This window comes from Pelodiscus sinensis, chromosome 16, assembly GCF_049634645.1.
Source record: "Pelodiscus sinensis isolate JC-2024 chromosome 16, ASM4963464v1, whole genome shotgun sequence".
Classification (NCBI taxonomy): domain Eukaryota; kingdom Metazoa; phylum Chordata; order Testudines; family Trionychidae; genus Pelodiscus; species Pelodiscus sinensis.
Window position 1 is genome coordinate 35,582,778 of NC_134726.1, and position 27,258 is coordinate 35,610,035.

The 27,258-nt window shown below is 43.6% G+C and overlaps 1 protein-coding gene and 1 long non-coding RNA gene across 3 annotated transcripts in view; one reads left to right on the plus strand and one right to left on the minus strand.

Annotated features, from left to right (window-relative positions):
- Positions 1-3,338, minus strand: part of LOC142818636 (uncharacterized) — a 60,977-nt gene extending 57,639 nt beyond the window's left edge. Inside the window, exon 1 of the long non-coding RNA XR_012896202.1 lies at positions 3,214-3,338. This is a non-coding gene — a long non-coding RNA (uncharacterized LOC142818636). The remainder of the gene's footprint in view (positions 1-3,213) is intronic.
- Positions 1-27,049, plus strand: TEKT4 (tektin 4). Of its 2 annotated transcripts, XM_075899796.1 has the most exons (7): positions 1-945; positions 12,827-12,897; positions 15,047-15,190; positions 16,482-16,704; positions 21,082-21,236; positions 24,892-25,140; positions 26,961-27,049. In XM_075899796.1, exons 1-6 carry the CDS (start codon positions 16-18, stop codon positions 25,106-25,108), a joined length of 1,740 nt encoding a protein of 579 aa, XP_075755911.1. In that variant the 5' UTR covers positions 1-15; the 3' UTR covers positions 25,109-25,140; positions 26,961-27,049. The 2 variants fall into 2 exon arrangements, with proteins under 2 accessions (XP_075755911.1, XP_075755910.1); XM_075899795.1 differs by lacking the exon at positions 26,961-27,049 and having other exon boundaries at positions 24,892-26,198.
- Positions 27,050-27,258: the final 209 nt, after the last annotated feature.

Sequence of the window (27,258 nt, forward strand, 5' to 3'; positions counted from 1 at the left end):
CCCCCTCCCACTCCCATGGAACGTTCCCTCCGGCACGGCTACGCCATTGGTTGGCACCGTCACTCTGGGCAACCCGAGGTCGGGGACGCTGCCCGTCGCCAGGCTCGAGTTTCCCTCCCGCGTCGAAGGTTGCCTAGGCGGACCCGCCCTCCCATTGGCCGACAGCGTCGCCGGGGCAACGACGCGGCCACCGTCTCGGGTTTCCCAGCCGCCGCCAGGCCCCACTCCCTGATTGGCTGTCCCGGCCGTCGCCGGGGCAACGACGCGGTCACCGTCTCGGGTTTCCCAGCCGCCGCCAGGAGCCCACTCCCTGATTGGCTGTCCCGGCCGTCGCCGGGGCAACGAGAGGACGCCGTTAGTAGGCCTCGCCGGGAGCCGCGGCCTTTCCTGAGCGCCGCCGCCGGGGCGAGCATGGCGCAGGGCGGGGTGCTGCTGACGCGGGAGCCGGCGCCGCAGACGGTGCCGGTGTCCGAGCTGCCCATGAAGGTGTACGAGGCGGCGCTGAACACGGGGCCGGACTCCTCGTGCGGCCTGGCCACCGCCGGCTTCCGCACGGCCAAGTACCTGGCCGAGGAGTGGCACCAGCACAACTACGCCCAGTACCACCGGGCCTTCGCCGACCGCGACGGCTCCGAGCGCTGCCGCCACGAGGCGCAGGGCCTGGCCGCCGCCACCGCCGCCCTGGCCCAGCGCACCCAGGAGGACTCCACCGCCACGCTGGGCCGGCGCCTGCAGGACACGCACTTCTGGAAGGCCGAGCTGCAGCGGGAGATCGAGGACCTGACGGCCGAGACCGACCTGCTGGCGGCGCAGAAAGTGCGGCTGCAGCGGGCGCTGGACGCCACCGAGGGGCCCTACACCATCGCCACCGACAACCTGCAGTGCCGCGAGAGGAGGCAGCCGGCCGACCTGGTCCGCGACCAGGTGGAGACGGAGTTGCTGAAGGTGAAGTGGGGAGGGAAGGGCCGGACCCCAGGCCCTTCCACAGACACCCTCCTCTCTGGGCAGCTTCCCAGGATGGGGGAAGCTGCTGTCGCCCGCGTGCCGCGTGGCACCCTGTCCTATGTCGGGCACTGAGACTGCTTTGTGAGTCTGCCCTGCAGCCTTAGCTAAGGGCCGACCCGCCGGCCCAACAACCAGGATCTGTCCGGGTTACACAGGCCCGCCTGGGGACAACTGTCCCTGGGCCTAGTGATACAAATGGGCCCGCAGCTCCTGGCCACTGCTGCTGTTGTGATAGTGGTCCGAGCCACGGGCCCTTTAAATCACTGCTGGAGTGGGGTGCTCAAGCACTGAGGGATGCCTAGCCCCAACCCCACCCCTTTTGCCTAGGACCCTGCCTCTTTTGGGGGGTATGGAGCAGCCCTCCCTTCCTCTCCCCCACCCCCCGCAACCACAGACCTGGTGAAGCTGTCGGTCTCGCCGGCGTTACACTGCAGGGCTGTGTCTAGACTGGCAAGTTTTTCCGCAAAATCATCTGCTTTTGCGGAAAAACTTGCCAGCTGTCTACACTGGCCACTTGAATTTCCGCAAGAACACTGACGATCTCGTGTAAGATCGTCAGTGTTCTTGCGGAAATACTGTGCTGCTCCCGTTCGGGCAAAAGCCCTCTTGCGCAAATCATTTGCGCAAGAGGGCCAGTGTAAACAGCACAGTACTGTTTTGTGTGAAAAAAAGCCCCGATGGCTAAAATGGCGATCGGGCTTTTTTGCGCAAAAGCGCGTCTAGATTTTGCGGAAAAGCGTCCGTGGCCAAAGTGCTTTTGCGGAAAAGCATCCTGCCAATCTAGACGCGCTTTTCCGGAAATGCTTTTAACAGAAAACTTTTCCGTTAAAAGCATTTCCGAAAAATCATGCCAGTGTAGACGTAGCCCAATACCCTAAGTTGGACGATGGAGGTCACAGCCCGTGGAGACATGTCCCAGCAGAACACAAACAGACCTAGCTCCACTCCCTGGCATTGTGTGGCCTGCAATGTTCAGAATTGTTTGCTTCTAGTTGGATGTGACAGAAAATCGCTGAATGTTACCTCTCTCCCTTGATATTGACCTCAGCCTCTGTTGCTGCCAGCTCCACCTGGCAGAAGGGTTACACAAGCAGGGTCAGAATGGAGGCCTCTGAAATCGACATGGAGGATCACATGCTGCCATGAGACGTCCCTAGCCTCTATCTTCCTTAAGCTGCCCGGACCTATGCTCTGCACAGGCTGCTGCTCTATATTAAAGATAAGGTGCAGCTAGACCATTTTATGCCAGTAAAGTGCTACCCTAGGTTCTTGGCCAGTTGCAGCCCTTGGGCAGGGAAAGTCTGGCCACCTTTCTCATAACTGCCTTCCTGCACATGAGATTGTTTTTGTCTTGCTGAGGGAGAGAAAGAGAGAGATAGTGTTCCAACACTTAATTACATAAAGATCCTGGTTTGTGTTGAGATACTGTATCATACTTCAGGACTGAGACTGTGATAGATGGGTGAAAACTGCAGAGTAACAGCAATAGGCAAGCAGAAGGTATATACAGATGGTACTTTTCTGACAAACTGAGTTTAGCAAGCCTGAATTCAACTGTTTCAGAACATTCTCCAAAGACAGCCTCTTGCCACCAGCAAAAGCTTTATCAAAAGCTGCTTTGGAGATGCTGAGATTTTCAATGTGATAGTGTGTGCAAATGTGTTGGGCCAAATTCTACTCTCCAATATGCAATTCCATGGGTGTAATTGTGGTTACATGGGTGTAACTGAGGACAGATTTTGGAACCATTTTGCACTCTTTGAATGATCCTTATTCTTTCATTTAAGGAGTCAGTTAATACCTACTTGTTTGCAATCACTAATATATTTTAAAGGTGCCAAAATGGATTCAGGACAAGTTACTGATCAAATTAAATGGCAATATACTTCAGGAAAAAAAACAGCTGGACTTCAGAGTGGATGGGAAGCAATTATGATTTTAAAGGGATTCTTTTACTGGGATCATGCAGATGTTATAATTAGTGTTCATGGGAATATTCTAGTAAAAATATGAGATTAGTATTAGAGGTTAGTATTAGAGTGGCCATAGCCTTTCTACCCCATAAACATTAACTGTGTTATACCCAGATTATCAAAGCAGAAATTCTCTTCAGCTGTTGATGCTTTATGAAGAACTTTGTCAAACATACATTTACAAAAATATGAGTCTGGCAAAGCTTATTTCCTGAATTGCTCATCTGTTACTCACTATTTTGAAGGCTACTTTGTTCATTTCTAAGGAATCCATATGTTCCTGCTTCTAGTTCTTCACTTTAAATCACATTTCTGTTTCTCACAACAAACCATATACAGCCAACTGGGGATGTCATAAAGAAAAAATGATGCAATTTCAGATCAGGCATAAGCACCAGAAGCAGAGGAACTCTTGAGAAGCTAAGATTCTGTTACCATGCCAATGGCCTCTGTGATGAGGAATGAAGGAAAAGGAATGCATAATATAAGAACAACAACCATAGAAGAGTTAACTGAAATACATGGGTTTCGCAGCAGAGATTTTTGCAAGTGGAATGATTTTAAATGAATTCTTTGTGGTTTTGCCAGCTCTTAAAACCTGGTTATGCTAAATGCCCCGAGTTTCATTCCAAAATCAATCTCTAAATCAATCCAAAACTTGTATGTCTTGCTCTTTCCAATTGCTGGATAGTAATACTTGTCACTTGACAAAGAGTTTTGACTTCCCATTGCTCAGATTTCAAAGTTAATGACTCAGTTTGCTGGTGGGTATATTTCAGTTTCCTTATTGATTTGGAAGAGTCATGCAGCTTTATTAAATTGTTCCAAGTCCTGTTTACCTGTCCAACCACCTTCCACTCTATAACACTTCCCTCAAGCAATGGAGGATCAGAGCTGTTCATTCTAGTTTTGAGTTTCCCTGCTCAGAAATGGGAAGGGGATCATAGTTCCTTTCCCAAGCAAAAATTCAACAGTGTTCCACAGACTCCCTGGTCAGCTGTGTGGAGAGTCTGACATATCTTCTCTTGAGCAGAGGTTTTTGGTTTTTTTTTAATATAATATGGGCAAATTTGATTCAGTCCCTTTTCACTGATTTCATGTCCTCTCCTTTCCTATTAGCAGACTTGACACATTTCCTGTTAAGAATCTTATTCCTATTGGCACCCACACTGTGTCTGAGCACTGAATTCTGTAGAATAATAGAATTGTTGGGTTGGAAGAGGCCATGTCAAGGCACAAAGGGTGTACTTGGCCCCTCCCTGACAGATATTTGTTTATTCTGTTCCAGTGCTTAAATCCTTAGAGTCAGAATGTTTTTCCTATTGTCCAACCTAAAACTCTCTTGCTGCAGACTAAGTGGATTACTTATTGTCCTACTGTCAGTAGCCTTGGGAAGCCCTCATGAAGACGTGTTTGGCAAGGAGCCCCATTCATCCCTCCTAGGAAATCTGTCATTTAGGGAGAAGGCTGTATCCAATAGAGTGTTTTTCTACTCCTCCCCTCCCACGCCCATCCACACAACCGTAGGTTGTGGGGGTGAGGAAGAAGCATGCAGGGCACGTTACTACTCCCCTTTCCTGCCATTTTTGGGCCTTTTCACTGATATATGGGTTCTTTTGCTCTCCCCTCCTATGTGGGTGTGTGGTGCATGGGGAGCGCCAGCCCTGGGTGCATGGATATGGGGGGTTGGGGGTGCCGGCCCCAGGCACGTGGCGAAGTGGCCCCCCGCACTCCTGGCGCGCAATTATGGGAGGGGGAGGGGGACACCGGCCCCGGGCATGCGACTATGGCAGGAGGGGCGCTGGCCTCGGGAGCGCAGCAAAGTGACCACCTGTGCTCCAGGCGTGTGGCGTATGGGGAGCGCCGGCCCCCTGGTGCTCGGCTGGGGGGAGGGGGAGGGGAGCCATCCCTGGGCACCCGCGAAGCGGCTGTCCATGCTCCAGGTGCACGGTGCATGGGGAACGCCGGGCCCCCTGGTGCGTGGCTATGGGCGGCACCAGCCCCAGGTACGTGGCTCATGGGGGTGCAGCATATGTGTGGCCCCGCCCTCTGGTGCCCAGCAGGCGAACGGCCACGCCCCCTGGCACCCGGCGACACTGATCTAGATCATCTCCAATAGGTGTTTCTCTAACCTGCTCTTAAACATGTCCAGTGATGGAGATTCTACAGCCTCCTCAGGCAATTTATTCTAGTACTTTACCACCCTTTACCACCCTGACAGGTAGGAATGACCAACCTAAAGTTCTCTTAATGTAATTTAAGCCCATTGCTTCTTGTCCTAGCATCAGGATTTATGGAGAATCATTTTTTTTCCCCTGCCTCCTTACAACAGTGTTTTAGGCACTTGAAATCTATTATGTCCCCTCTGAGTCTTCTCTTTTCCATACTAAACAAATCAATTTCTTTCAATCTTCCCTCCTAGGTCATGTTTCAATCTTCCCTCCTAGGTCTAGACCTTTAATCATTTTTGTTGCTCTTCTGTGGACCTTCCCCAATTTTCCAAATGTCCAACCTAAACCTCTCTTGCTACAATTCAAGCCCATTGCTTCTTGTCCTGTCCTCAGAGGATAAGAAAACATTATCTCCTTTGTGGCAAAGGCTCATCTTTCCCTTGCCATTCTCTACATACCTTCCCCTTTGCAAAATGGGCCACAGGCCACTATCTGCTGTGTCCTGGCAGTCAGCCTCACTCTCAGCAAAGGTTTACGCTTCTAGTCTTCCCCTGGGATAAGGCATGCAGCCTCTCCTCCTGAAGCTGTACACACCCCCCTGCTGTCTTGGGCTTAGTAGTTGCTTTTGTATGCGCATACCTACCCCTTCACCCAACAGGGGAAGCTTTAAAAAGGTCTCAGGCAGGCCTGAAATGGAATCAGCTGACCCTAATTGGTCCAAGGTAGCCCTGTCTCAGCTGATCCTGATCTGCTTGAGAGAACCCTTTATCAGCTGATCCTGATTGACCTGCAATAACCCACTTCTATTTAACAAAGGAGTGGGTCTTTTACCCAAACCAAACAAACCCAATTCTTTCAATCTTCTCTCATAGGTCTTATTTTCTAGACCTTTAATTGTTTTTGTTGCTCTTCTCTGGACTTTCTCCAATTTGTACATATGTTTCCTGAGTTGTGATGCCTTCAACAGGATACAGTACTGAAGTTGAGGCCTAATCAGTGCAGAATAGACTAGAAGAATTGCTTCTCATGTCTTGCTCACAAGCCTCCTGTTAATACATCCCAGAATGATATTTGCTTTTTTTTGCAACAGTGTCACGCTGTTGACTCATAACTTATGGTCCACTATGACCCCTAGATCCCTTTGTGCAGTGCTCCTTTCTAGACAGCCATTTCCCACATTCTTAGCATTTGTCCTTATTCAACTTCATCCTATTTATTTCAGACCATTTTTCCAATTTGTCCAGGTCATTTTGAATTTTAATGATTTCTTCCAAAACAATTGCAACCCCTCCCAGCTTGGTATCATCCACAAACTTCATAAATGTACTTTCTATGTCATTGTCCACATAGTTAATGAAGATACTGAACAAAACCAGTCCCTAAACTGATCCCTGTGGAACCACACCTACCCTTCTAGTATGAGAGTGAGCCATTGATAAGTACTCTCTGGGAATGGTTATCTAACCAGTTACGTACCCACCTTATAGTAGCTCCATTTATGTTGTATTTCCCTCGCTTATTTATAAAAAGGTCATGCTAGATTGTATCATATACTTCATATACCTGAAGTCTAGGTATATGACAGCTGCCACTTCCCCCTTATCCACATGGCTTGTTATCCTGTTAAAGAAAGCTACCAGGTTGGTTTGATATGACTTATTCTTGACAAATCCATGCTGACTTTTACTTATCACCTTATTATCTTACACCTGTTTGCAAATGGATTTCTTAATTATTTGCTCCATTATCTTTCCTGGCACAAGTGTTAAGTTGACTGGTCTGTAGTTTCCTGGGTTGTCCTTCTTTCCCTTTTTATAGATGGGCACTAGGTTTGCCCTTTTCCAGTCTTCTGGAATCTCTCCCACCTTCTATGACTTTTCAAAGATGATAGCTAATGGCTCACATATTTCCTTTATCAGCTCATTGTCTATTCTAAGATGCATTTCATCAGGCCCTGGTGATTGCTGTATAACTCATGTGTCAGGTGTGTACATTCTGCATGTCAAACTGTATTTCTACACATGCCATATCCAGATAGATTAACTGAGAGCCAAATACCATGCTTGTGTAAGCAGCTTGGGGAAGCCAACACCTCAGCTGTGTCCCAGCTTGCCACCTTCAGCTCCACAGACTGGAAATTTTTGGAGCCAGATGGAGGAGTTTCTGTGGGGTTTGAGTTTGGAATAGAGGGAATATGACAGAGAACAACCCTTGGAGTCAGTTGATTTGATTTTGCTGGACAGTAAAATTAGCAATCACTATTGTCTGATGCAGAGGTCAAAAGGCATTAGCCAGGATTGTGCCAACTACATTAAAATGCAAGTTTAAAAAAATTAGAAAAAATACCATTGGGTGGTCTATTTTTTCCTAATAAAAAATGAAACAAAGAGAATCCATGGGAAACATTTCTAAACACTGATCTATAGCTTTGCTGAGCAAACTAGTAGTCAAGGGAGGTGTGCATACTCAGTCTACTTTTGCAGTAAGAAAGTCCTATACATTGGTGACGGATTTAAATAATAATAAATAGAGCTACTTTTGAGAGCAACATATGAGCTTTCAAGTAGTAATTGTGACACCAGATCAGTGCCACAGGAGGACAATCAGGTAGATAAAAATATAAGGACAATAATCCCCCCTCCAGCTTTACTTAAAAAAGAAACCCTCTTTCTGTAAAAGTGCATAGCCGTTTTTGCTTTAAGCCTCCACTTATACAGGTTCTCATTCTAGCTTCCATCTGTGTGCCATGTTGTGTTCAGGTGCACTTGTCATCATTTAACTCCTGTACTGTAGTTATACATCTAAGTTACATTAGTTGCTTTTGCAATTTGCACGTGCAGAAGAGAAACTATGTTAATTGATTCTGAATCTGTAAATTTAAGAAACATACATTTGCTCTTAAATGTTCCCATTATTTCTTCTGGATGACATTAATGAGATACACAAAATTATGCATTGTGATGGATTTATCACTAAGGAAAACACCATCTATAGCACCATGAAAACTAAGAACTGTAATAAAATAAATTACCTACTAAATTTTAAACTGTAAAATGTTTCTTTTTTAATATTGGCAATCATTTTATGATAGCTATGAAGGTTATTGGTATTAACTACAAAAAAAAACCCTGTAAATTAACCAAGATCACTTTAGATTTTAATAAAATATTGTTTTAATAGATGCGATGACAAGCTATACAAGAGAAGATTAAAGACTGGAATTAAAATATACAAACCATCAAGTTCTATACTTATAAGTCTGAGAAATACAAATCTAATGTCACTGTCTGACCCTCAGAAGTCCTATTAGTAACTAATATCCCCTTCCTCTCATAAGATGTGCAAGGCCTTCGAGCTGATTAATACTACAGTTCCATGTATGCTCTAAATCAGGAATGGGCAAAATACGGCCTGGGGCCCAGATCCAGCCTGCCAAGCCACCGGATCCAGCCTGCAGACCACTGTGCCCGGACCCTCAGCTGCAGCAGTTTAAAGTGCAGTCCATGCGGCAATCTGCTCTGCAGGGAGGGGGAGGCTTTATGTGATCTCCCGTCCCCAGCCCAATCTTCAGCTCCTATAGGATGGAAACAACCAGCCAAGAAGAGTTGAGAGATTGGCTGGGGGCTGGCAGTAACAGACACTTTTTCCCCTTCTTGGAACTGAGAGCCACATGAAGGGAGCAGCCTGCAGTTTCAAGGGTCTGGGGCTGAAGCTGGCAGCAGCCCAGCCTGCCTTGGGGGTGCTGCAAGGCTGCTGGCTGGAGACACTTAGGTAAAGCCTGCCTGTGGCACCCTTGCTCCTCCTGCATCCCAACTCCCTCCCCCAGGTCACCATCCAAACCCTCTACACCCCCTTGCCCCAGGTCACAACTCCCTCCCAGATCCTGTACCACCTCCTACACCACTCCTCCAGGCCAGAATCCTCTCCTGCAACCCAAACACCCTCCGAGATGCTGTACCCCATTCCCCTGACCCAGGTCACAACCCCCTCCTTCACCCAAACTGCCTCTCAGACCTCACCCCATCTCCTGCACCCCAGTCCCTTACCCGTCTGCACCCAAGCTCCATCCTAGACCCTGCATCTCCCCCACAGAAAAGTGCGGCCCTTGACCACTTTCCAAAATCTTGGAGTGGCCACCCCTCAAAAAAATTATTGCCCACCCCTGCTCTAAATAAAGGTAAAATACACTAATAGAATCATAAAGATGTAGGGCTAGAAAGGACCTTGAGAGATCCTCAAGTCCAGCCCCCTGTGCTGGACAGGACCAAGTAAACCTAAACCATCCCAGACCAATCTGTTCTTAAAAATCTCCGGTGATGAGGCTCCACTACTTCGGAGATCTGTTCCACAGCTTAACTACCCTTTTAGTTGTAACAGCCCTTAACATATCTGAAGACTGTTATCAAGGCCTCCCTCAGTCTTCTTTTTTGACAGATTAAATATGTCCAGTTTTTTTTTTTTAGCCCGCCCTCATAGGTAAGGTTTGCTAAACCATTTTTCTCACTCTCTTCTCTAATTTGTCCACATCTTTCATTATTGTGGTGCCCATAATTGGAGACTGTGGGACAATTTCCTCCTAGAATTAATACACCCCTGTTAATACATCCCAAAACAAGTCACTTTTTTTTGCCCTATAATTGCATTACATTATTGACTCATATTCAATTTGGGGTTCACTGTGAGTCTCAGATCCTTTCTGGGAGTACCACTGCCTTGCCAGTTATTCCCTGTTTTGTAGCTGTGCATTAGATTTTTCCTTTCTCATAGACATTCTATAAATATATTCTGCTGCTAGTTAAACCATAAACCTCTCCCCGTGGGAATTCACACACAGAGTGATGGCAGGATTTGGTCCTAATTAGCTGTGCTTCCAGGCTGTAGCTCCCTTTACCATGGATGCTCATGGAAACAGTGAAATTTCAAACAGCCTCAGGCCAAGTCTATTCTAGACCCTGCAGCTTGGCTTGAGGTACGCAACTCCAGCTACATACAATACGTATCTTAAGCCGAGCTGGGCAGCACCCTCACAGCAGGGGGTCAATAGGATCAACCGCTCTTGTTAGCTTCCCTTCCTCCTGGCAAGAGCAGGAATACCAGCTGCCGACAAGGGGCACCCTCTGGGTTCGATTTAGCAGGTCTTAACTAGACCCACTAAATTGAACTCTGGAAGTTTGATTGTGGCAGTGTTGGTCTTCTGCGGAGTGAAGATGTGGCCTCAGGCTGTGTCTTTGATAGGCCTGGGGAAAAACTCCTGTGCCCTTACTAGCTGGCTCCTTCCAAACTGGAGTCACATAGAGAAGCTTCAGTACATTTGTGGTTAGGAGAAAAGGCATAGCTTTGCCTTTTTGGAGGCACCCACTCCATTATATATAGAGATATGAAGGGAAGCATGGTGCATAGGTGAGCTTGAATCATACATAGCTCAATCTTACTCAACCCCTCTGTGTCTTATTTGGTTAGAAAGCTTCAGTTTTGACCCTATGAAGATGTACACAGGTGCATAATTTTAAGCACTGAGTAAGTCCACTGAACTTGGTGGGTTAAAGATAAGCACATGCATAAATGTAGAAGGACTGGGGCCTTAAAAAGGAATGTGTCCAATCCCACAGGCAAAACTCCCACTGAACTTTACCTAAGTAATAATGAAGAAATTGAGTAATAATGCAGAATATGTTGCTAGTTTGAACATACTTGACTTTTTTTTGCACATATTGCTTCAGGGTAAGAGGGTAGCTCATCTACTTTAAGGCTTAGACTTAAATCAGGAATACTAAACACTTCCCAAAGAGCTAAAAGGCATGATTATTGAAGTGGTTTCTGGCTAGATGCTTCATAAAGTTTCTATGCCAGTTTATGCAGCTTAAGAATGAGCATGGAGTTTATTTTAAATGTCATGAGAAATCATATCGCAGGTCAGCATCCAGAAGTGGTTGCTATTTAAACCTTTGCATCTGGATGGAGCACATTAGGTTTATCTACTTCTCACAAGCATTGATATGGGCACTGCTTCTGCATTTCTTACGTAGTCTATTTAAGGTCACATCTTCCCCAGGAGAAATGCTGTTACTTTTATTGTAGGTCATTCCACAAGAGTCTCTTTTATTTTAGTACTGTTTCTCTTTTTCCAAGTAGGAGAGACCTATAAATGGTAATGGAAAGCTTTTCTAATTCAAAGCTGTGCATTTAGATTGCATATTTATCATAAGTAAAACTATTGCCTCCTTATTTATATTGTGGATACATAATACAATGTTAAATCAATGATCTTTAATGGCTTTTCAAATGCTAGGTTTTATGAAATCTTTTAAACTACGCTTAGCAAAATAGTACTTTATTATCCGATCAGCCCTCGTAACATTTCCTTCCTTGCTGAACATGGGCCTTGTATTCCTGATTACAAGGACATTTTATTAAAGACACTGTCAAGTTTTTTAATACATTTTGTTTTCCCTGGGCTCTCTTTGAATGTTCAAATACAATTTTTACACTGAACACGCTTGTCCTTTTATGTTTGAAAATGTTTATTATTTTCTTCCTTTGTTTCTTTTGGGGATATGCCTGTTCTTGCGTACAGCCGTAGTTGTCTAAAACATTGTTATATAATTGACTGGTGCAAGCACAGTTCTCAGAATAGTAACATTAATGAGGACTTTTTATATATATTATAGCTCTTTTTAATTCTAGCCCCAAATAATAAGTGCACAAGATAGGAAATATTATATTTTTTATTGGACCAGCTAATAACAGCGTACAAGCTTCAGGATCAGAAATGTCATTTCTCTGAATAGTGGTAGTTCAGGAAAAAAAAGCCTTCTTATGATATAAGAAGATTCCTTGTTCAGTAAAGGAAATTAAAAACACAGACTTTTAGTTTCTCATCCAAATAAATGTGATGAAACAAGCATTTTGTTAAGATTTTAAATTTTTTCACCCCTGCATGATAAAATGCTTTAGTCTTCTGTCCCATTATGAAGGAGTTGGATCAACTCTTCAGGGCATAAACTAATTATTTGTTGGCTTTAGGATGCAATTGTTCCTCCATTTACAACTTTGATTAATTGACTAGATGCATTATGAGGTTTTTACCGTGTATCCCTTATTGTCCATTACCAGGTGCATTTACTGGTAAACATACAATAATTTTGTAAAAGATCTACTACTAACTTCGATACATCAACTTACCTAATTGAAAATCTTATATTAAATATGATAAAAACACATTCTTTCTTCTTAATATATATGCAGTATAAGAACCATACATTTTAAGGAATGAAAATACTTGAAGCATTAGTTGCTTTTTTGGACAAATGTCACAAATCTATAATTTATTGTTGAGTGACTTCAATGTTGATTGACCTACCTTCTGCATCTGACGAAGTGGGTCTTTGCCCACGAAAGCTTATGCTCCTACACTTCAGTTAGTCTATAAGGTGCCACAGGACTCCTCGTCGCTTTTGCAGATTCAGACTAACACGGCTACCCCTCTGATACTTGACTACCTTCTATTTGAATCATATTCTCAGAAGATCTTGACAAAGTCTTAACAATAATGAAAAGTAGTGTGATGAGAAAATGAATAATTAGTAGACAATGTAGCCGAACACCAGTAGCTATTGAAAGCAAAGGTCTCTGAAAATGAGATGAACTGAATATCATAATTTTTATATCTTTATCTAGGAAGTTGAACTTATCAGAAATGTCCAAGAACTTCTGAAAAGAACTTTGATGCAAGCTGTTAACCAGATGCAGTAAGATGCTTTTTACTGTTCACAAGTACTTAATGATTTATAGGACCAAATTCATTCATGGACACAACTGTCAGTAGGTGAAATTCTCAAGATCTGTGCACTACCTACTATTCTATTTAAGACCTCAAAATAAAAACAAGTATGTATATGGAAAGGCATTATTGGAAGCAAGCCAGATGGTGTCAGAGAACACCACATCTTTTTTTTTTTAATGATAGTTTCTATTATTCTATAATATTAGGTCACATTTTTCATCTTGCTTTCAAATGTATCTATCTATTTCTGAGATGGCTCAAAATTACATGTAAGTAGAAGTATGTTAAAACATTTTATTCTGTTGTAGTTGCTGCTCTATTGCATTGAGACTACTGTAGCTATTTTGAAATCTCTTTTTAAACAATTAGTTTTAAAAAAGTATCCTTTGTCTCCTGAGAGGTAACCATCAGATGTTAGTATGAACTAAGGAAGGGGGAAAAATTGACACTATTCTTGATAGTACAGGTAGTCCCCGACTTACGTCGGATCCGCACTTATGAACGGGGCTTTTCTCGGCCCGGAGCTCACGGGCGGCAGGTCGCCACCCGTGTCCTCCGGGGCAAGAAAAGCTTCTCCCGGTCTCCTGGTCTGCTGGGGGGGTCCAGCAAAGCTGCTGGACCCCCCCCCCCCCCTCAGCAGACCAGGGACACCCGAGCAAAGCCGCCGCCTGGGCGGCTTTACGAGCAAAGCCGCCCAGGTGGCGGCTTTGCTTGAGTGTCCCTGGTCTGCTGGGGAGGTCCAGCGGCTTTGCTGGACCCCCCCCAGCAGACCAGGGGGACAGGAGCAAAGCCGCCCAGGCGTCGGGGGTCCTGCCGCCTGGGCGGCTTTGCTCGGGTCTCCCTGGTCTGCTCTGGGGGGAGGGGGCGCAGCTAGTGCGCCCCCCCCCCCTGCCCCCAGCAGACCAGGCTTTTGTTGCAGGACGCCTCGGGTAGAGCAGCTGGGGTGCTGCCGGGTTGGTCCTGTGGGAACCTACTGGGCAGCGCCCCAGCTGTTCTGTCCCAGGCTCCAGATTCAGCAGCTGTTGAAACTGATAGGGCTGATTCCAGGAAGCTGGGGGCAGAGCAACTCTGCCTCCGGCTTCCTGTAGTCAGCCCCTGGTCAGTTTCAGTGACAGCAGCTGAATCTGGAGCCAGTTCCGACTTACATACTAATTCAACTTAAGAACAAACCTATAGTCCCTATCTTGTACGTAACCCGGGGACTGCCTGTATAGAAGTCTTTTGCTCTTGAAAAGTAGCATTTACTTTTATGTTGTAATATAACAGTCTAGAAATAAGATATTTACTAAATTCTAAGGTGAGACAATTAATTCATAGTACACATTTCACTTATTTTATTTTTATCAGCCACCATTTGCCATATACTGTTAGATGTAAAGCAGAATATTATTTTAATAAAGAGTGCTTATAAAATGTGAAATCACTCAACAAATTTCAAATAGTTTAATTATCATCGGTGTACAACATAATGCCTATTGAGTGCAGGCTTTATTTTTATTAGTAATTGTTTTCAAATTGTCTTGGTATTCTGTAGTGTTACATTGGCTGTTGTAGACTTTTTGATTCCTTAGTTCATACTGACATCTGGTGGTAACAGGCAAGAGAAAAATGGTACTTTTATAGCTAACTGTTGCTAAAGATTTTAAATTAATTGTGGTGGGCAGGAGGGATTTAATTTAAAATAAAGCAAAAGTTTTCATTTTGAATGTCATTATTGCTGTGTTTTCTGAGGATCAAATCACGCCGTCTCCATCATAAAAACTTTGGTCAGTTGGAAAGAGGACTAAGAAAATGGGGGTCATGTTAAGGAGTTCCATGTTGGTCCCCTTTCCACCAGAATTTCTCTGAAACCCCAGTTCAGCCCTGCACCTCACCCCCAGAGCTCCAGCTATTGCAGGTGGCACAGAGGAGAATTGGCAAAGTGAGTGGAAGGGGGTAGCATGGTGCTGCAGGGCAAGATGGGGCTGAAATTTTCAAAGGATCTGAGGAAGATTAAATACCCAATTTCCTTTGAAAATCCTAGGCTCCGAACCTGGTCTTACACATTTTCAAGGTGTTTCCTCGAGGTTGTATTATTTTTCCAGCACTGATTGGGACAATCCTGACCTTTTTAGATTAAATCGCGATCACAAGCAGACTTGTGAAATGGATTGGTCTGATATGGTCGAAACGTACAACATTGATGACAAATGTGGACGATACAATAATCAGAGCACCAACATCCAGTTCCATCCCAGCTCATCAAAGTTCGAGGAAAGGTGAGGACTTGTTGTTATTGACCTGCACAAGGAAAGCCATTGAGATGTAAAGGATCCTCTGTATCAGGTACCACCACACTATTTTTGAATAGAAGTATATTCTCTATACCAATAAATATATACTATGTTTGCAAACATATCAATTCTTAGGAATAATTTATTATAAATGTTGGGGTCATTCAAAACACAATGCAAATCAAGGCAAAGGCACAATTAGATTGAATTACAAAGGCCCTGGGTTACTTGGTGAAAGGAAAGTTGCACTTTCTTCTAGAGTATACAATTTTATTACAAAGCTATTACGGAGTTTCAACCTGTAATCTGGACTTCTCCTGTCCGGCAAGACCCCTGGTCCAACATCGTCGGAGTGACCCCGTGGAAGCACTCATGGGGATAAGCTGGCGATCTGGGGCCAGGAGTGTTGCCAGAGTAGGGGATCGAGACAGCAGAGCTCCGGGTGACAGCAGAGCTGGAAGGCAGAGCATGGAGCCCCCAGTCACTGGGGGTAGGGCAGGCAGAGCAGCGAAGCCATCAGGCAGAGTGCAGAGTCCTGGGCAGCAGCAGGGCCCTCTTGGCAGTAGCCAAGTCATTGTGGGGAGTGTGCGGAGCAGCGGGGCAGGGAGGGGGGAAACGGAGCCCCCTGCCGCTATGGGGAGAGCAGAGCCCCTGGCGACAGCGGGACAGCCAGGAAGAAAAGCGGAGTTCCCAGCTCATAGACCTCCACTGGTCTGGCAAATTCCTTGGTTCAGGACCGATCAGGTCCTCAAGGTGTCAGACGAGGGAGATTCAACCTGTATAAATGTTGCTTTTTTTATCCTGCCACTATTCCTGAAGTTTGCAGACTGCTCTATAATTCCTTCCAGTGCTCAACAGATGGCAAAGTATTACCACAGAACCGTAGTTCAAGCTGCTTTGTAAATAACATAGACATAGATTGTAAAGCTTAATCAACTAGACATCCTAGTGTGTATGTACCAATGTCTTACCAATATTTGCCCTCTTGACATACTTAAGGTGTAGGAGTGATTCTTATTTTGGGGTTTGCCTTTATTCCTATTTACTAAAGGGGATTGGACTTCTGATGGTTCTGTTTTGTGTCTCTCTCCCTGTTCCACAAGTAAGGGGATGGAGAAGAGTTCTCCAACCTACTCTTCCCCCCTGTTTTGGGTATGGTAGCACGACAGGATGCATGTCATCGCAGGAAACGGAACTCTTCTGCTTTAGCATTTCTTTTCCATTGCAACTTGAACAATGTCTTCCCAGAGAGTGATTTCTGTGCTGTCCCTTCCAGTGCCTCAACACCCGAAACCTGGGCAAAATTCAGCCATGACAACATCTATAGGGCGGAGCGAGAGCGCCTGGCTTCCATCAACCTCCGTTTATTGATCGACAATATCCTTCACGACACAGCTGAGGATCTGCATTTGCAGTGTGCTGCCGTTAATGAGGCTTTTGCTAAGCGCTGCGAAGAGATGGAAGATGCAAAACACAAACTGGAACATCATTTGAAAAAAGTATGGGCACCCCGTAATGTGTTGGCCAAGCTGCTTCCGTTAGTTTTCACACATATTGAAATAATCACCGCAGAGTGATCAAGAAAGAAGAATTGCTTGGTCCATTCACAGCAGTCAGTGCCAGTTTAGTATCCGATAGGGTTTCCAGTTGTGGATTATGTCCTCAATTCACCAGTGCACCTAAGCACATGCTTATGTTTAAGTGGGTGTTTAAGTTCCCTTATTTCACTAAATCATGGTGGACTTAAAATACATGCTCAAACTTAAGTACGTGCTTAAGAGCTTTGCTGAATCCGGGCCTGCACCCTGCTCTGGCAAGGACCTGATCGTTATGATTTATTAGGTGTTTCTCACTAGCCGAGATGTAAAGTACTAGGTCAATATTCATCTCAGCTGTAAGCCCACTGAAGTCAGTGGAATTAACCCGAGGTGGATTTCTCCCACCGTATCAAGATTTGAACAATGTACACACTATCTCGCTGTACATACAAGACATATGCACATGCACCATAGCCTCCTATTTGAAAGCTATTAATGGGGGGGATGTTTCAAAATGCTATTGGAGACAGTGTAAAAAGCTTTGGATCCCATGGAAGGACAGCTCTGGATTAGGAAAGGTCAGAGGGGAGGGGAGAAATGGTAAAATGATTATGAACAAATCACTCCTAAATAGAAGCATCTACAGTCTGCATTATGGTGCGTCTCCCCTAACTAACTAGTCTAATGTACTCCTCCGAATATTTTTACAGTGATTGTACCTTTTCAAGGGAAGATTACAAGAGAGGTTGGACCTTCCTGGTCTAGCACTTTTGGGACCTTATTGGTCCCAAACCAGGGAGTTTGCTAGACCAGAAGAGCTCAATTCTGGTCCCCTGCTGCTGGCCTCCAGGCTTTCCTGGGGAGCTGCCAGGCTCCCGGTGGCTGGACCACCTTCCCAGCTTCCAGGCTCCTTTCCTGGCCACTCTCCCAGCCTCTGACACTCTCCTCCCCCTCCCCCTCCGCTCCACTCCCACCCACTGGCCATTCTGTTGTTGAATGCCCGGGTTGCCCCCTCTCCCAGCTGCTGCAGGCCACCATGGATGTTGCCAGATCAGGGAGATCTGTACCTGTAGTCAATATCATGTCCATAACTGCCAAGAACCACTATTGCTTCCCAAGATTATTATTTTGAATATTAGAAGACTTGCCCAGGATTGGCCAGATCCTTGAGGGTAGGGGGATGGCAAGGTGGGGGAGGGGTGCAGGAGTCCGGGCAGGGCCTTAGGAATTGTGGTGGGGGCAGGAGGCTGGGGCGTGGGAGGTGCAGGAGTCAGGGTGGGTGCTGAGGAAGGGCTTGGGAACAGGGTTCAGGATGTGAGGGGATGTGAATGTGAGGGTTGGGGGTGAGGAAGGGCTCAGGGCGGGTCTCCCCTCCCCCACCTCTCTAGTCAGTAGGGGCCTTCTTTTCTCTCCTCCCTCTCCCCCCGCAATTGCCTCTAGCCAGTATGGGTCTTCCCCCACCCTCCCTAGCCAGCAGGGGGTCTTCTTTCTCCTCTCAAGCCCTCCTGGCCAGCAGGGTCTTTCCCCTGCCCCAGTTCTGTAGTCAAGAGCCGGGGGAGGGGAAAGAGTTTGGGGCGGGGGGCTATTGACACAGTCTGATGGCAGGCAAAATGGCAAGCCCCAGCCCTGCTGGCCGCTCTCTTGGTGGTGCAGCTGCCCCCAGTGATAAGTCTGCAGTATAGCTCTCAGCATCGTATCCCTCCTCTCTGTGCCCCCTCCCTTTCCATAGTATGGAAAACAGTCCCACTCTGTGCACTTCCCATTTTCCTGGCACAGCCAAACCCTGCCCTTGTGTTAAGCTGGGAGAAGAGGAAGCTGCCTACCAAATATGGTGGTCCTAGCTCTTACCATGGAGGAGGAATTCTTGAACAAACTCACAGACAACTGATGCACATTTCTAACATACATGGGTAGATGATTATACTTTTAATAAGTAAGCATTTTGCTTTACTCTGTGCATTGTAAATGTATTACCTGTGGTGTGTGGGTACAACCCACACACTTTCTGGGTGTAATGCACTGTCCCATCTCATTGCACTAAGACCACTAACAGAGAGAATAATGAGTCTGCTCTGCTGCCCTAGCTAAGAGGCTTTTAGCTTATGCACTAAAGCGCCAGAGGTCCCAGGTTCAGTTCCACAGCATTACATACGGTCAATAGCATGGGTACGGCACTTGTTTTCTAAGGGTGCTATTGCAGTTCTATATGCATTAATGTCCATTTCCATTTTGTTTTTTCTCTTTAAAACTCCAAACAAGGAGCAGGTGCAACAAACCGACATTCAGCAACTCACAGCTGAATATTCAGGGAAAATATGTAATAGCCTCTAAAAAACTAGAAATGTAAATTCAGAGGTCTTGTTTCTACTCTCATTTACACTGATTTAATTCTGGTGTAATGCCATCAAAGTCAATGGAGTTCAGTGTTTGTAAAGGAGATGAGTATCAGTAGTTCACACTTTTTCATAGTAATCCCAGTGTCACTAATGCCAGAAATCGGTGAACATAAGGGTAGGTAATCTTTTAAATCTAATTCAAAATAGCCTGTCACTTGTTGAGTAATTTACATTAATTGCAGTGCCAGAAATGATTCACTGAGATGGATTGTGCCATGAACAGGTTCTGATGAGAATACAAGCAGACTGTAATATTTAATCAGCTGCAAAAATTCTTCCGCTTCTTTTTAAAACGGACATCAGATTTTCCAGTCTGCTCAGGGTAGTGTCAGAAATAAGGAGACAACAGAGCTTTGTGCAACCTCTGCACTTCCCATTCTGGCCTCAACTAGAGGTCACTTCCCATTCTGGCAAGAGTCAAACCACCACTGATTCCTTAGGCGCATGAAGAGGCCCCATCATTTAATGTCGGTAAAGTGCTATACACACGAATCTACTATATATGTTAGAGAATCATAGAACATTAGAAGTGGAAGGGACCTTGAGAGGTCATCGAGTCCAGTCTCCTGCCCTCATGGCAGGACCAAACACCATCTTGATTATCCCTGATAGATGTATGTCTAACCTTCTCTTAAATATCTCCAGTGATGGAAATTCCTCAGTCTCCCTGGGCAATTTATCCCAGTGTTTAACCACCCTGACAGTTAGGAAGTTTTTCCTGATGTCCAACCTAAACCTCCCTTGCTGCAGTTAAAGCCCATTGCTTCTTGTCTAGAGAGTTTGTTTGTCTGTGTGTTTGTTCAAGAACGCCTGCTAAATGCTAAGAGCTGGGACCACTACATTTGGTATATAGCTTCCTCTTACATTAAGGGTATATCTACACTGCATACTTATTTCAAAATAAGCTATTCCAGAATAGTTATTCCAAAATAGCTTATTTTGAAATAGCAACGCTACATTGCAAAATTAGCCTGCGGCAGGCTTCCCTAATGTAGACGTGCTATCTCGATTTAGAGCCCCAGGAGGCACTGGGGAGGAATAACTTAGAATGGCTCTGGTGAGGGTCTATTTTGAAATAGCAGCAATGAAGCATCTACACGCGCTTTATTTCAAAATACCTACTTTGGAATAGGTGTTATTCCTTGTAGAATGAGGTTTACAGATTTCAGAATAAGCCATCTGTTATTCTGAAATTTCAAAATAACACAATGGCTGTGTAGATGCTTGCATTATTATTTCAAAATAACGCTTGTTATCTCGAAATAACAGTGTAGCGTAGATGCACCCTAACAATCTTAAAGCAACATAATGGTTTGGTTGTGCCAGGAAATTGAGATGTGTCTGGAATGGGATTGCTTCTCATAAAACCAAACAGAACAGAGACGGAACCATCAAATCAAGTACAGTCCTCATAACTGAGCAAATGTTGAAAGAGATTGAACCAAAATAAGCCAGAAAAATAGCATGAACCTTCAATAGGATTGCTTCTCAATAAACCTTACAGAAAAGAGATAAAATAGAGAAATCTGGAGTAGTGTTCTGTTCTGGCACAGCTAAATCAATGCTTAAGGTGTGAAAACTAGAAAAAAACCCGCATAACCTAGAGCCATTTTTTGTTAAAACATAGCAAATGATAAGCGTTTCTAGGGATGAAGAAAAAAATATACTTGATGGAATTCCCATTTTAAAAAAATTACCAAAAAACAAATGGAAATATTTGAACAATACATTTTTAAGAATCCGAAGTAAAAATTAACTTTATGTTGAAAAATATAATAATTTAAATAAAGTGGGTACACTTTCCTAACATTTCCCTCTCTCCGCCCCCCAAAAAATTGAATGAAGGACCTGAGCAACACCAGGTAAATGTGCTAGTAGTACTGTATAAATTAAATGTATTGTCTTAAACTTGTCTTGTTTCATGCACATTCTCTTCAAACAGACCCTCAAGGAAATTGGAGATCAAGAAAACAACATTGCTGCTCTCAAACAAGCGATTAAGGACAAAGAAGCGCCAATGAAAGTGGCTCAGACACGGCTGTATGACCGATCTTTCAGGCCCAATGTTGAGCTCTGCAGAGATCCAGCACAATTCAGGTAAACACATTAAAGAGAGAGTCCTTAAAGACCCCAGTAATATCAAAGACAGTTTTAGATCACGTCTGCCTGAGACATACAGTGTCTAAGAAAGAAATGTTTTACCTGCTCACCACAACATGCTAACGTGATGGGTGTATCATTGAAATATCCGTTATCGAGCCACCGCTGTACTAAAAGTTTGCCGTTTAGTTTTGTAGCATGTGACCTTCAACTCCTAGTTAGGGGTGGCTTGATTCCAATACCTTTCGCTGATATATATGGGATGTTACACCACTGCAATCAGTGTAAACAAGATCTGATCTGGGTCCAACCTGTTTATAAATAGGGAATCCATAAACATGGCTTTCTCTTTGAGCAGCGGGGTTCTGTACTTATTCGGCTGATCCAAAAGAACATGACAGGTTGTAGATAATTTGCAGCCCGGGCACTCTTGGCAGAGGTTCACTGTGAGGTGGATGATGCGGTGAATCAATTATGCCTCAAGCCCTGTGAATGTAAACGGGCCATGCATTTCCACAAGCTGAGAAAACTCATCAGCTCCTCCAAAGAACACGCCGATGGCATTCGATTTTCAGTAATAATCCATTTAAAAACTGGAGGGCAATAAATCCTTTCAAATTAAAGGTCGGAATGTAATTTGTTACTCTTGATCTCATTATAGTGCTTGTAATTGATTCTCCCACATTTGTGGGTTTTTTTCTTGCCCGCAGAAAAAAGTGTGACTAGCTTTCCCAGCTGTTGATAGCAAAACCATACACCAACATGCTGCTTCTCTCCTCTGTAGAGTAATGCGATAGTTTTACTTCATTCACATGCTTTATGCCACCTTGGGTACATTCATTTAGGCCCCAATTCAGCAAACCATCCCTGTTCAGAGCTCTCAGACATGAGTATTGCCTAGAATAGGATATAAGGCCATGCTCGAGTGTTCTGCTGAATAGAGATGTATTTAGTTGTTTTGCTGAAATGGGGCTTTGTATTATATTACTTTACTCCTCTTCACTCAATACATATGCCTTATATAGAGTCCCCTTTTCCCATGAAATGAACATTTTGGAGAACTCCTGTGAACTTTAAATGAAAGTTGTACACCTAACAGCCTTTTTTATCGACAAGGAGTCCTGTAACACAGTATAGATCAACAGATGTATTGGAGCATAAGCTTTCCTGGGCAAAGACCCACTTCGTCAGATGCATGAAGTGGGTCTTTGCCCACGAAAGCTTATGCTCCAATACATCTGTTAGTCTATAAGGTGCTACAGGACTCCTTGTCACTTTTGCAGATCCAGATTAACACGGCTACCCCTCCGATACTCAACAGCTTTTTTTATGGCTTTGGAAATCTTCTACATTCATTCTAAAAATAAACTAAGGACCATGTTCTGCTTCAGCTCATCTAATGACATGGGTTTAACCCATGAAAGCTCTTAATACTACATACTTTGTTAGTCTAGACTACATTCCTCTTTCGAAAGAGGAATACAAATGAGGGAAATCAAAAATGCAAATGAAGCATTGATTTACAAATCTCACATTTCATTTGCATAATCTCTTCTGATCGCTTTTTCAGAAGAGATTTTTTCAGAGAAAAAAAAAGCAGTCCAGACGGGGGGCTTTCGGGGGGAAAAAACCCCCAAAACAAACCCAAAACCCTTTTTCAAAAGAACCCTTATTCCTGAAAATAATGGGGTTTACAGGGTTCTTTTGAAAAAGGGTATTTTTTTCTGAAAGAACCCCGTCTAAACTGCTTTTTTTTTTCGAAAAAATCTCTTCCGAAAAAGCAATCGGAAGAGATTATGCAAATGAAGCACGAGATTTGTAAATCAGCACTTCATTTGCATTTTCGATTTCCCTCATTTGCATTCATCTTTCGAAAGAGGAATGTAGTCTAGATGCACCCTTAGTCCTGGTCTACACTAAGGATTTATTTCGCAATAGCCCCCTCTTAGGTTGAATTAATAAGCAGAACCTCCACACTACCAAGCCCATTATTTTGAAATAAGAGGCCATTTACTTCAAAATCTGTACTTCTGCTTTCCTCAAGGAATAATGCTAATTTCGAAATAATTCTGAAATAGGAGTAGCGGGGACAATTTGGTGCCACTATTTCAAAATAATTACTCCCCAGAATAATTCAAAATAATTACTCCCTAGTGCTTCATGGGGCTCTTAGGGTAAGTCTAGACTACAGGCTTCTGTTGACAAAGAGCGTCTAGACTACATTGAGTTCTGTTGACAAAGCAAGCTGCTTTGTTGACATGGTAGTGTGGACGCAAAGGACAGTTTACATGCAATAACACCTTCTGTTGACAGAATTCTGTCGACAGAAGGCGTTATGCCTCGTAAAATGAGGTTTACCAGCGTCGACAAAACTGCTGAGTTCTGTCGACGTTATGTCGACAGAACTCAGCGGTAGTGTGGACGCAGGTATAGTTTTGTCGACAAAAGTCCACTTTTGTCGACAAAACTCTGTAGTCTAGACACACCCTTAGTGAGTAGCAAGTCCACATTAACAGAACCTGCCTCACACTAATTTTCAAGGCTTCCCCAAAATGAGGACACGCTATTTCAATTTTGTTATTTTGGAAGTCATTAAACAAATGTAGTTATTTTGAAATAGTTTCCTACTGTAGATGTGCCCGAAGGTGCCACAGGACCACTCATTGTTTTTTAAACTTACATCAGTGTACAGATGGAGTAATGCCATTGGCTTCAGTAGTTCCTCCAGTTGTACACCAGCGAACAGAGGTAAAAATCCCAGCTTACATGAATGTTCAGCCAGTCAAAAATCAATGAATCGTCTATCCCATCTTTAACCCTTCAGTTGTTAACACAGGAGGCTTGCAGAATGGAATAGTTTCTATGACAAAGAATCATTCTTTTGTGACTCTTCCGGATGAGGAATGGTTATCTTGGTGTTTGTTGAGCATATTTTTTATAACCTAAAGTTTAGGAGACCTTTATAATTGCAGTGGTTTTGAAATTATTCCGAGCTTTGTGTTTATTGGAAGAGACTTCATCCACAGCTCAGCGAGCAGCTTCCGTTTATAACCCTATTGCTCTAAATCTTGATCACCCATCAGGCCCAACTACCAGACTAAGAGGGTGTCTCTAAACAGCAGGGCTTAACTCGAAATAAGCTATGCAAATTGAGCTATGTCAATTGCGTAGCTTATTTCCAAATAGCTTATTTCGAAATTGGGAGCGTCTACACAGCACTTAATTCAAAATAGAGCATTCTTTCTCTGACTTCCTTTACTCCTCTACAATAGTAATAGAGAAGTAGCCGTGTTAGTCTGATGTTGCTAAAACAAAAGGAAAAACTATGTAGCACTTTAAAGACTAACAAGATGGTTTAAGAGATCATGAGCTTTCGTGGGTTACAGGAGTCGGAGTAAGAAGTCCTCCAGTTTGACATTATTTCGAAGTAACTGCCTGATGTGTCGATGCGGACTAAGTTATTTCAAAATAACGCTACTTATTCTGAAATAATGTTGCTGTGTAGACGTACTCTAACAGTTGTGCAGACTAACACCTAATTACGGTGCTGTTGAATTTCAGAAGAACAAAGACTACTCACCACAGAATTATAACAGCTCATGTGCCTTTGGGGACTTCCTCTAATTCTGATTGCTTCTTTCATTCTATTCAGGTTGATCAGTGAAGTTGAAGAACTGACAGAGTCTATTGAGTCTCTGAAGCAGAAACTACTGGAAGCCGAACAGTCTCTGAGGAACTTAGAAGACACACGGATGAGTCTAGAGAAGGAGATAGCTGTGAAATCGAACAGCATTTTTATTGACCGGCAGAAATGCATGGCCCATCGCACGCGATACCCTGTTGTTCTTAAACTAGCAGGTTACCAGTAGTCACACTTGCTGTATTAACTATGTGAAGATTGGTAGGAAATCATAGATTAAGATATTTAATTTTATAATAAGTTTGCAATGTTATATTCAATAAGAAACATAATTTGCTGTTAATTTCCTTTAATTACATAAAAATACAGAAGTATAACATAATGGCTGGCTGTGGTGCTTGTATTTGCATTCCACGTAAAATTTTCTTTATGCTTGCATAGTTCATACAGTATGTGATGCTTCAGGTCTCTTTTCCTAAAATCCGATGAATGAACATGGAGGTTTGGGTATTTCTAGCTTTATTGTTTTCAAGCTGCCTTACAAATAAGTATGTTTTGGGAAATTAAAGAATACACACTTCCGTAAGGAAATAGTTTAAACAGATTTTAGTTTCAAGCTGTCCTAGGGTTAAGAAAGCAAAATTGTAGTTTGCACACTCAGGTGACAATTTGAATCATAACTACAAATAGCAAACCCGTGATACCAGATGTATAAGCAGGTATTGAATGAAAAGATTTTAAACAAACAATCCAGTTTACTTCTAAAGAGAAGCAAAATGGCTTGTGAACAGGGAATACTCCTTTTTCTCAATGCCTCTATCAAACTGCCAAGAAGCAACCTTTGATCTTTTAATTCTGCTCCCTTGGACTTCAGCGGAAGTAGTGTATGTGTGTAGCTAATGAAATGTAGCCCATGATGGGCAATCAAAGGACACATCCATTCCATCAGTCTCAATGGAGCCTTGCAACGTACATTATTCATCCATCAGGTTACGGGTGCTGCTCTGCTGGATTTGTGATGTACAGGATAAAAGGGGTGAGATGAAATGGACGTCCATTAAGGCAAATTAATTGTCTTCTACATTACATTTTTTTATTTTTAAAAAGGTTATTTAGAAACCCTGTAACTCTGTCACCGTCACTACATTGCTCTGCCTTATTACTCTATGTATGAAAGTACATTCATGTAACTATTTGCCTCTCTAACAGGTGTTTTTCATCTGTTATGTTGACACAGGAGGTGGCTATTGGCTTTGGACTGTTAGCATCCTGAAATAAAAACCTACCACTGTTTCTCTTAAAAGAACTACATCAGTAAAGCATAGTCTGCCCATGGCTTTGATTGCTCCAGTTGTTTTGCATTCATGACTTTTTTAAAACATTCTCCTTGCAGTGATCATATTTTTATAGCCTGAATCATAATCATTAGAAGTAGAAGTGGTATAACACAAACTAGAAAGAGTTTGTCTACCGTGTACCTCTAAACATAGGCATCTAAAGCAATATATTACAGAAAGAAATACTTTGGGTACATATATACAGTACTGCACAATTATTTCAAAATAAGCCATTCTGGAATAGTTATTCCGAAATAGCTTATTTCAAAACAGCACGTCTACACTGCAGGGAAGCCTCAAAAGTAGTCTGAGACAGGCTTCCCTAATGTACCTGTGCAATCTCGATTTAAAGCCCCAGGAGGCACTGGGAAGGAATAACTTAGCCCCTCACCAGAGCCTTTCTATTTCGAAATAGCAGAAGTGGAGCATCTACACTCACTTCATTCAGAAATAACTATTTTGGAATAGGTGTTATTCCTCGTAGAATGAGGTTTACCGATTTTGGAATAAGCTGTCCGTTATTTCGAAATAATTTCGAAATAACAGAATGGCTGTGTAGACTCTCGCATTGTTATTTCATAGAACCATAGAGCTGGAAGAGACCTCAGGAGGTCATCAAGTCCAGCCCCCTACCCAAGGCAGGACCAATCCCAACTAGTAACGCTAGTTATCTCAAAATAACGGTGCAGTGTAGCCGCACCCATTGGTGGCAAGCTCATGAGTTGTCCCTTTCTCATTCATTAGGTTCTAAGTCCTTCCATCTGCCTGAAGACCTAAGAGAAGTTTTGAAGCTAGACAAGAGTTGCTTCACCATTAAAATTCTAGAATTTTAACTTTGTTCCATGTTTCATTCCAAAGGACCACATGACCCCTGTGTGATTATGATTTGTGTGTTCCGAATCAATGCTTTATAGAAAAGGAATAAAATCAAATGGAACTCTAGAAGGTTTCAGCCTCTAGGACAGTTAAAAGATCATTTAATTTAGTGGAGGACTGTGAATGACACAGTGAGTGATAGAATGAATGATTGTATTTAAAATTA

Coding starts and splice junctions, on each gene's coding strand:
- TEKT4 (XM_075899796.1), top strand. CDS start 16: ATGGAACGTTCCCTCCGGCACGGCTACGCCATTGGTTGGCACCGTCAC. Junction 946..12,826: donor TGGAGACGGAGTTGCTGAAG/GTGAAGTGGGGA, acceptor ATCTTTATCTAG/GAAGTTGAACTTATCAGAAA. Junction 21,237..24,891: donor AGAGATCCAGCACAATTCAG/GTAAACACATTA, acceptor CATTCTATTCAG/GTTGATCAGTGAAGTTGAAG.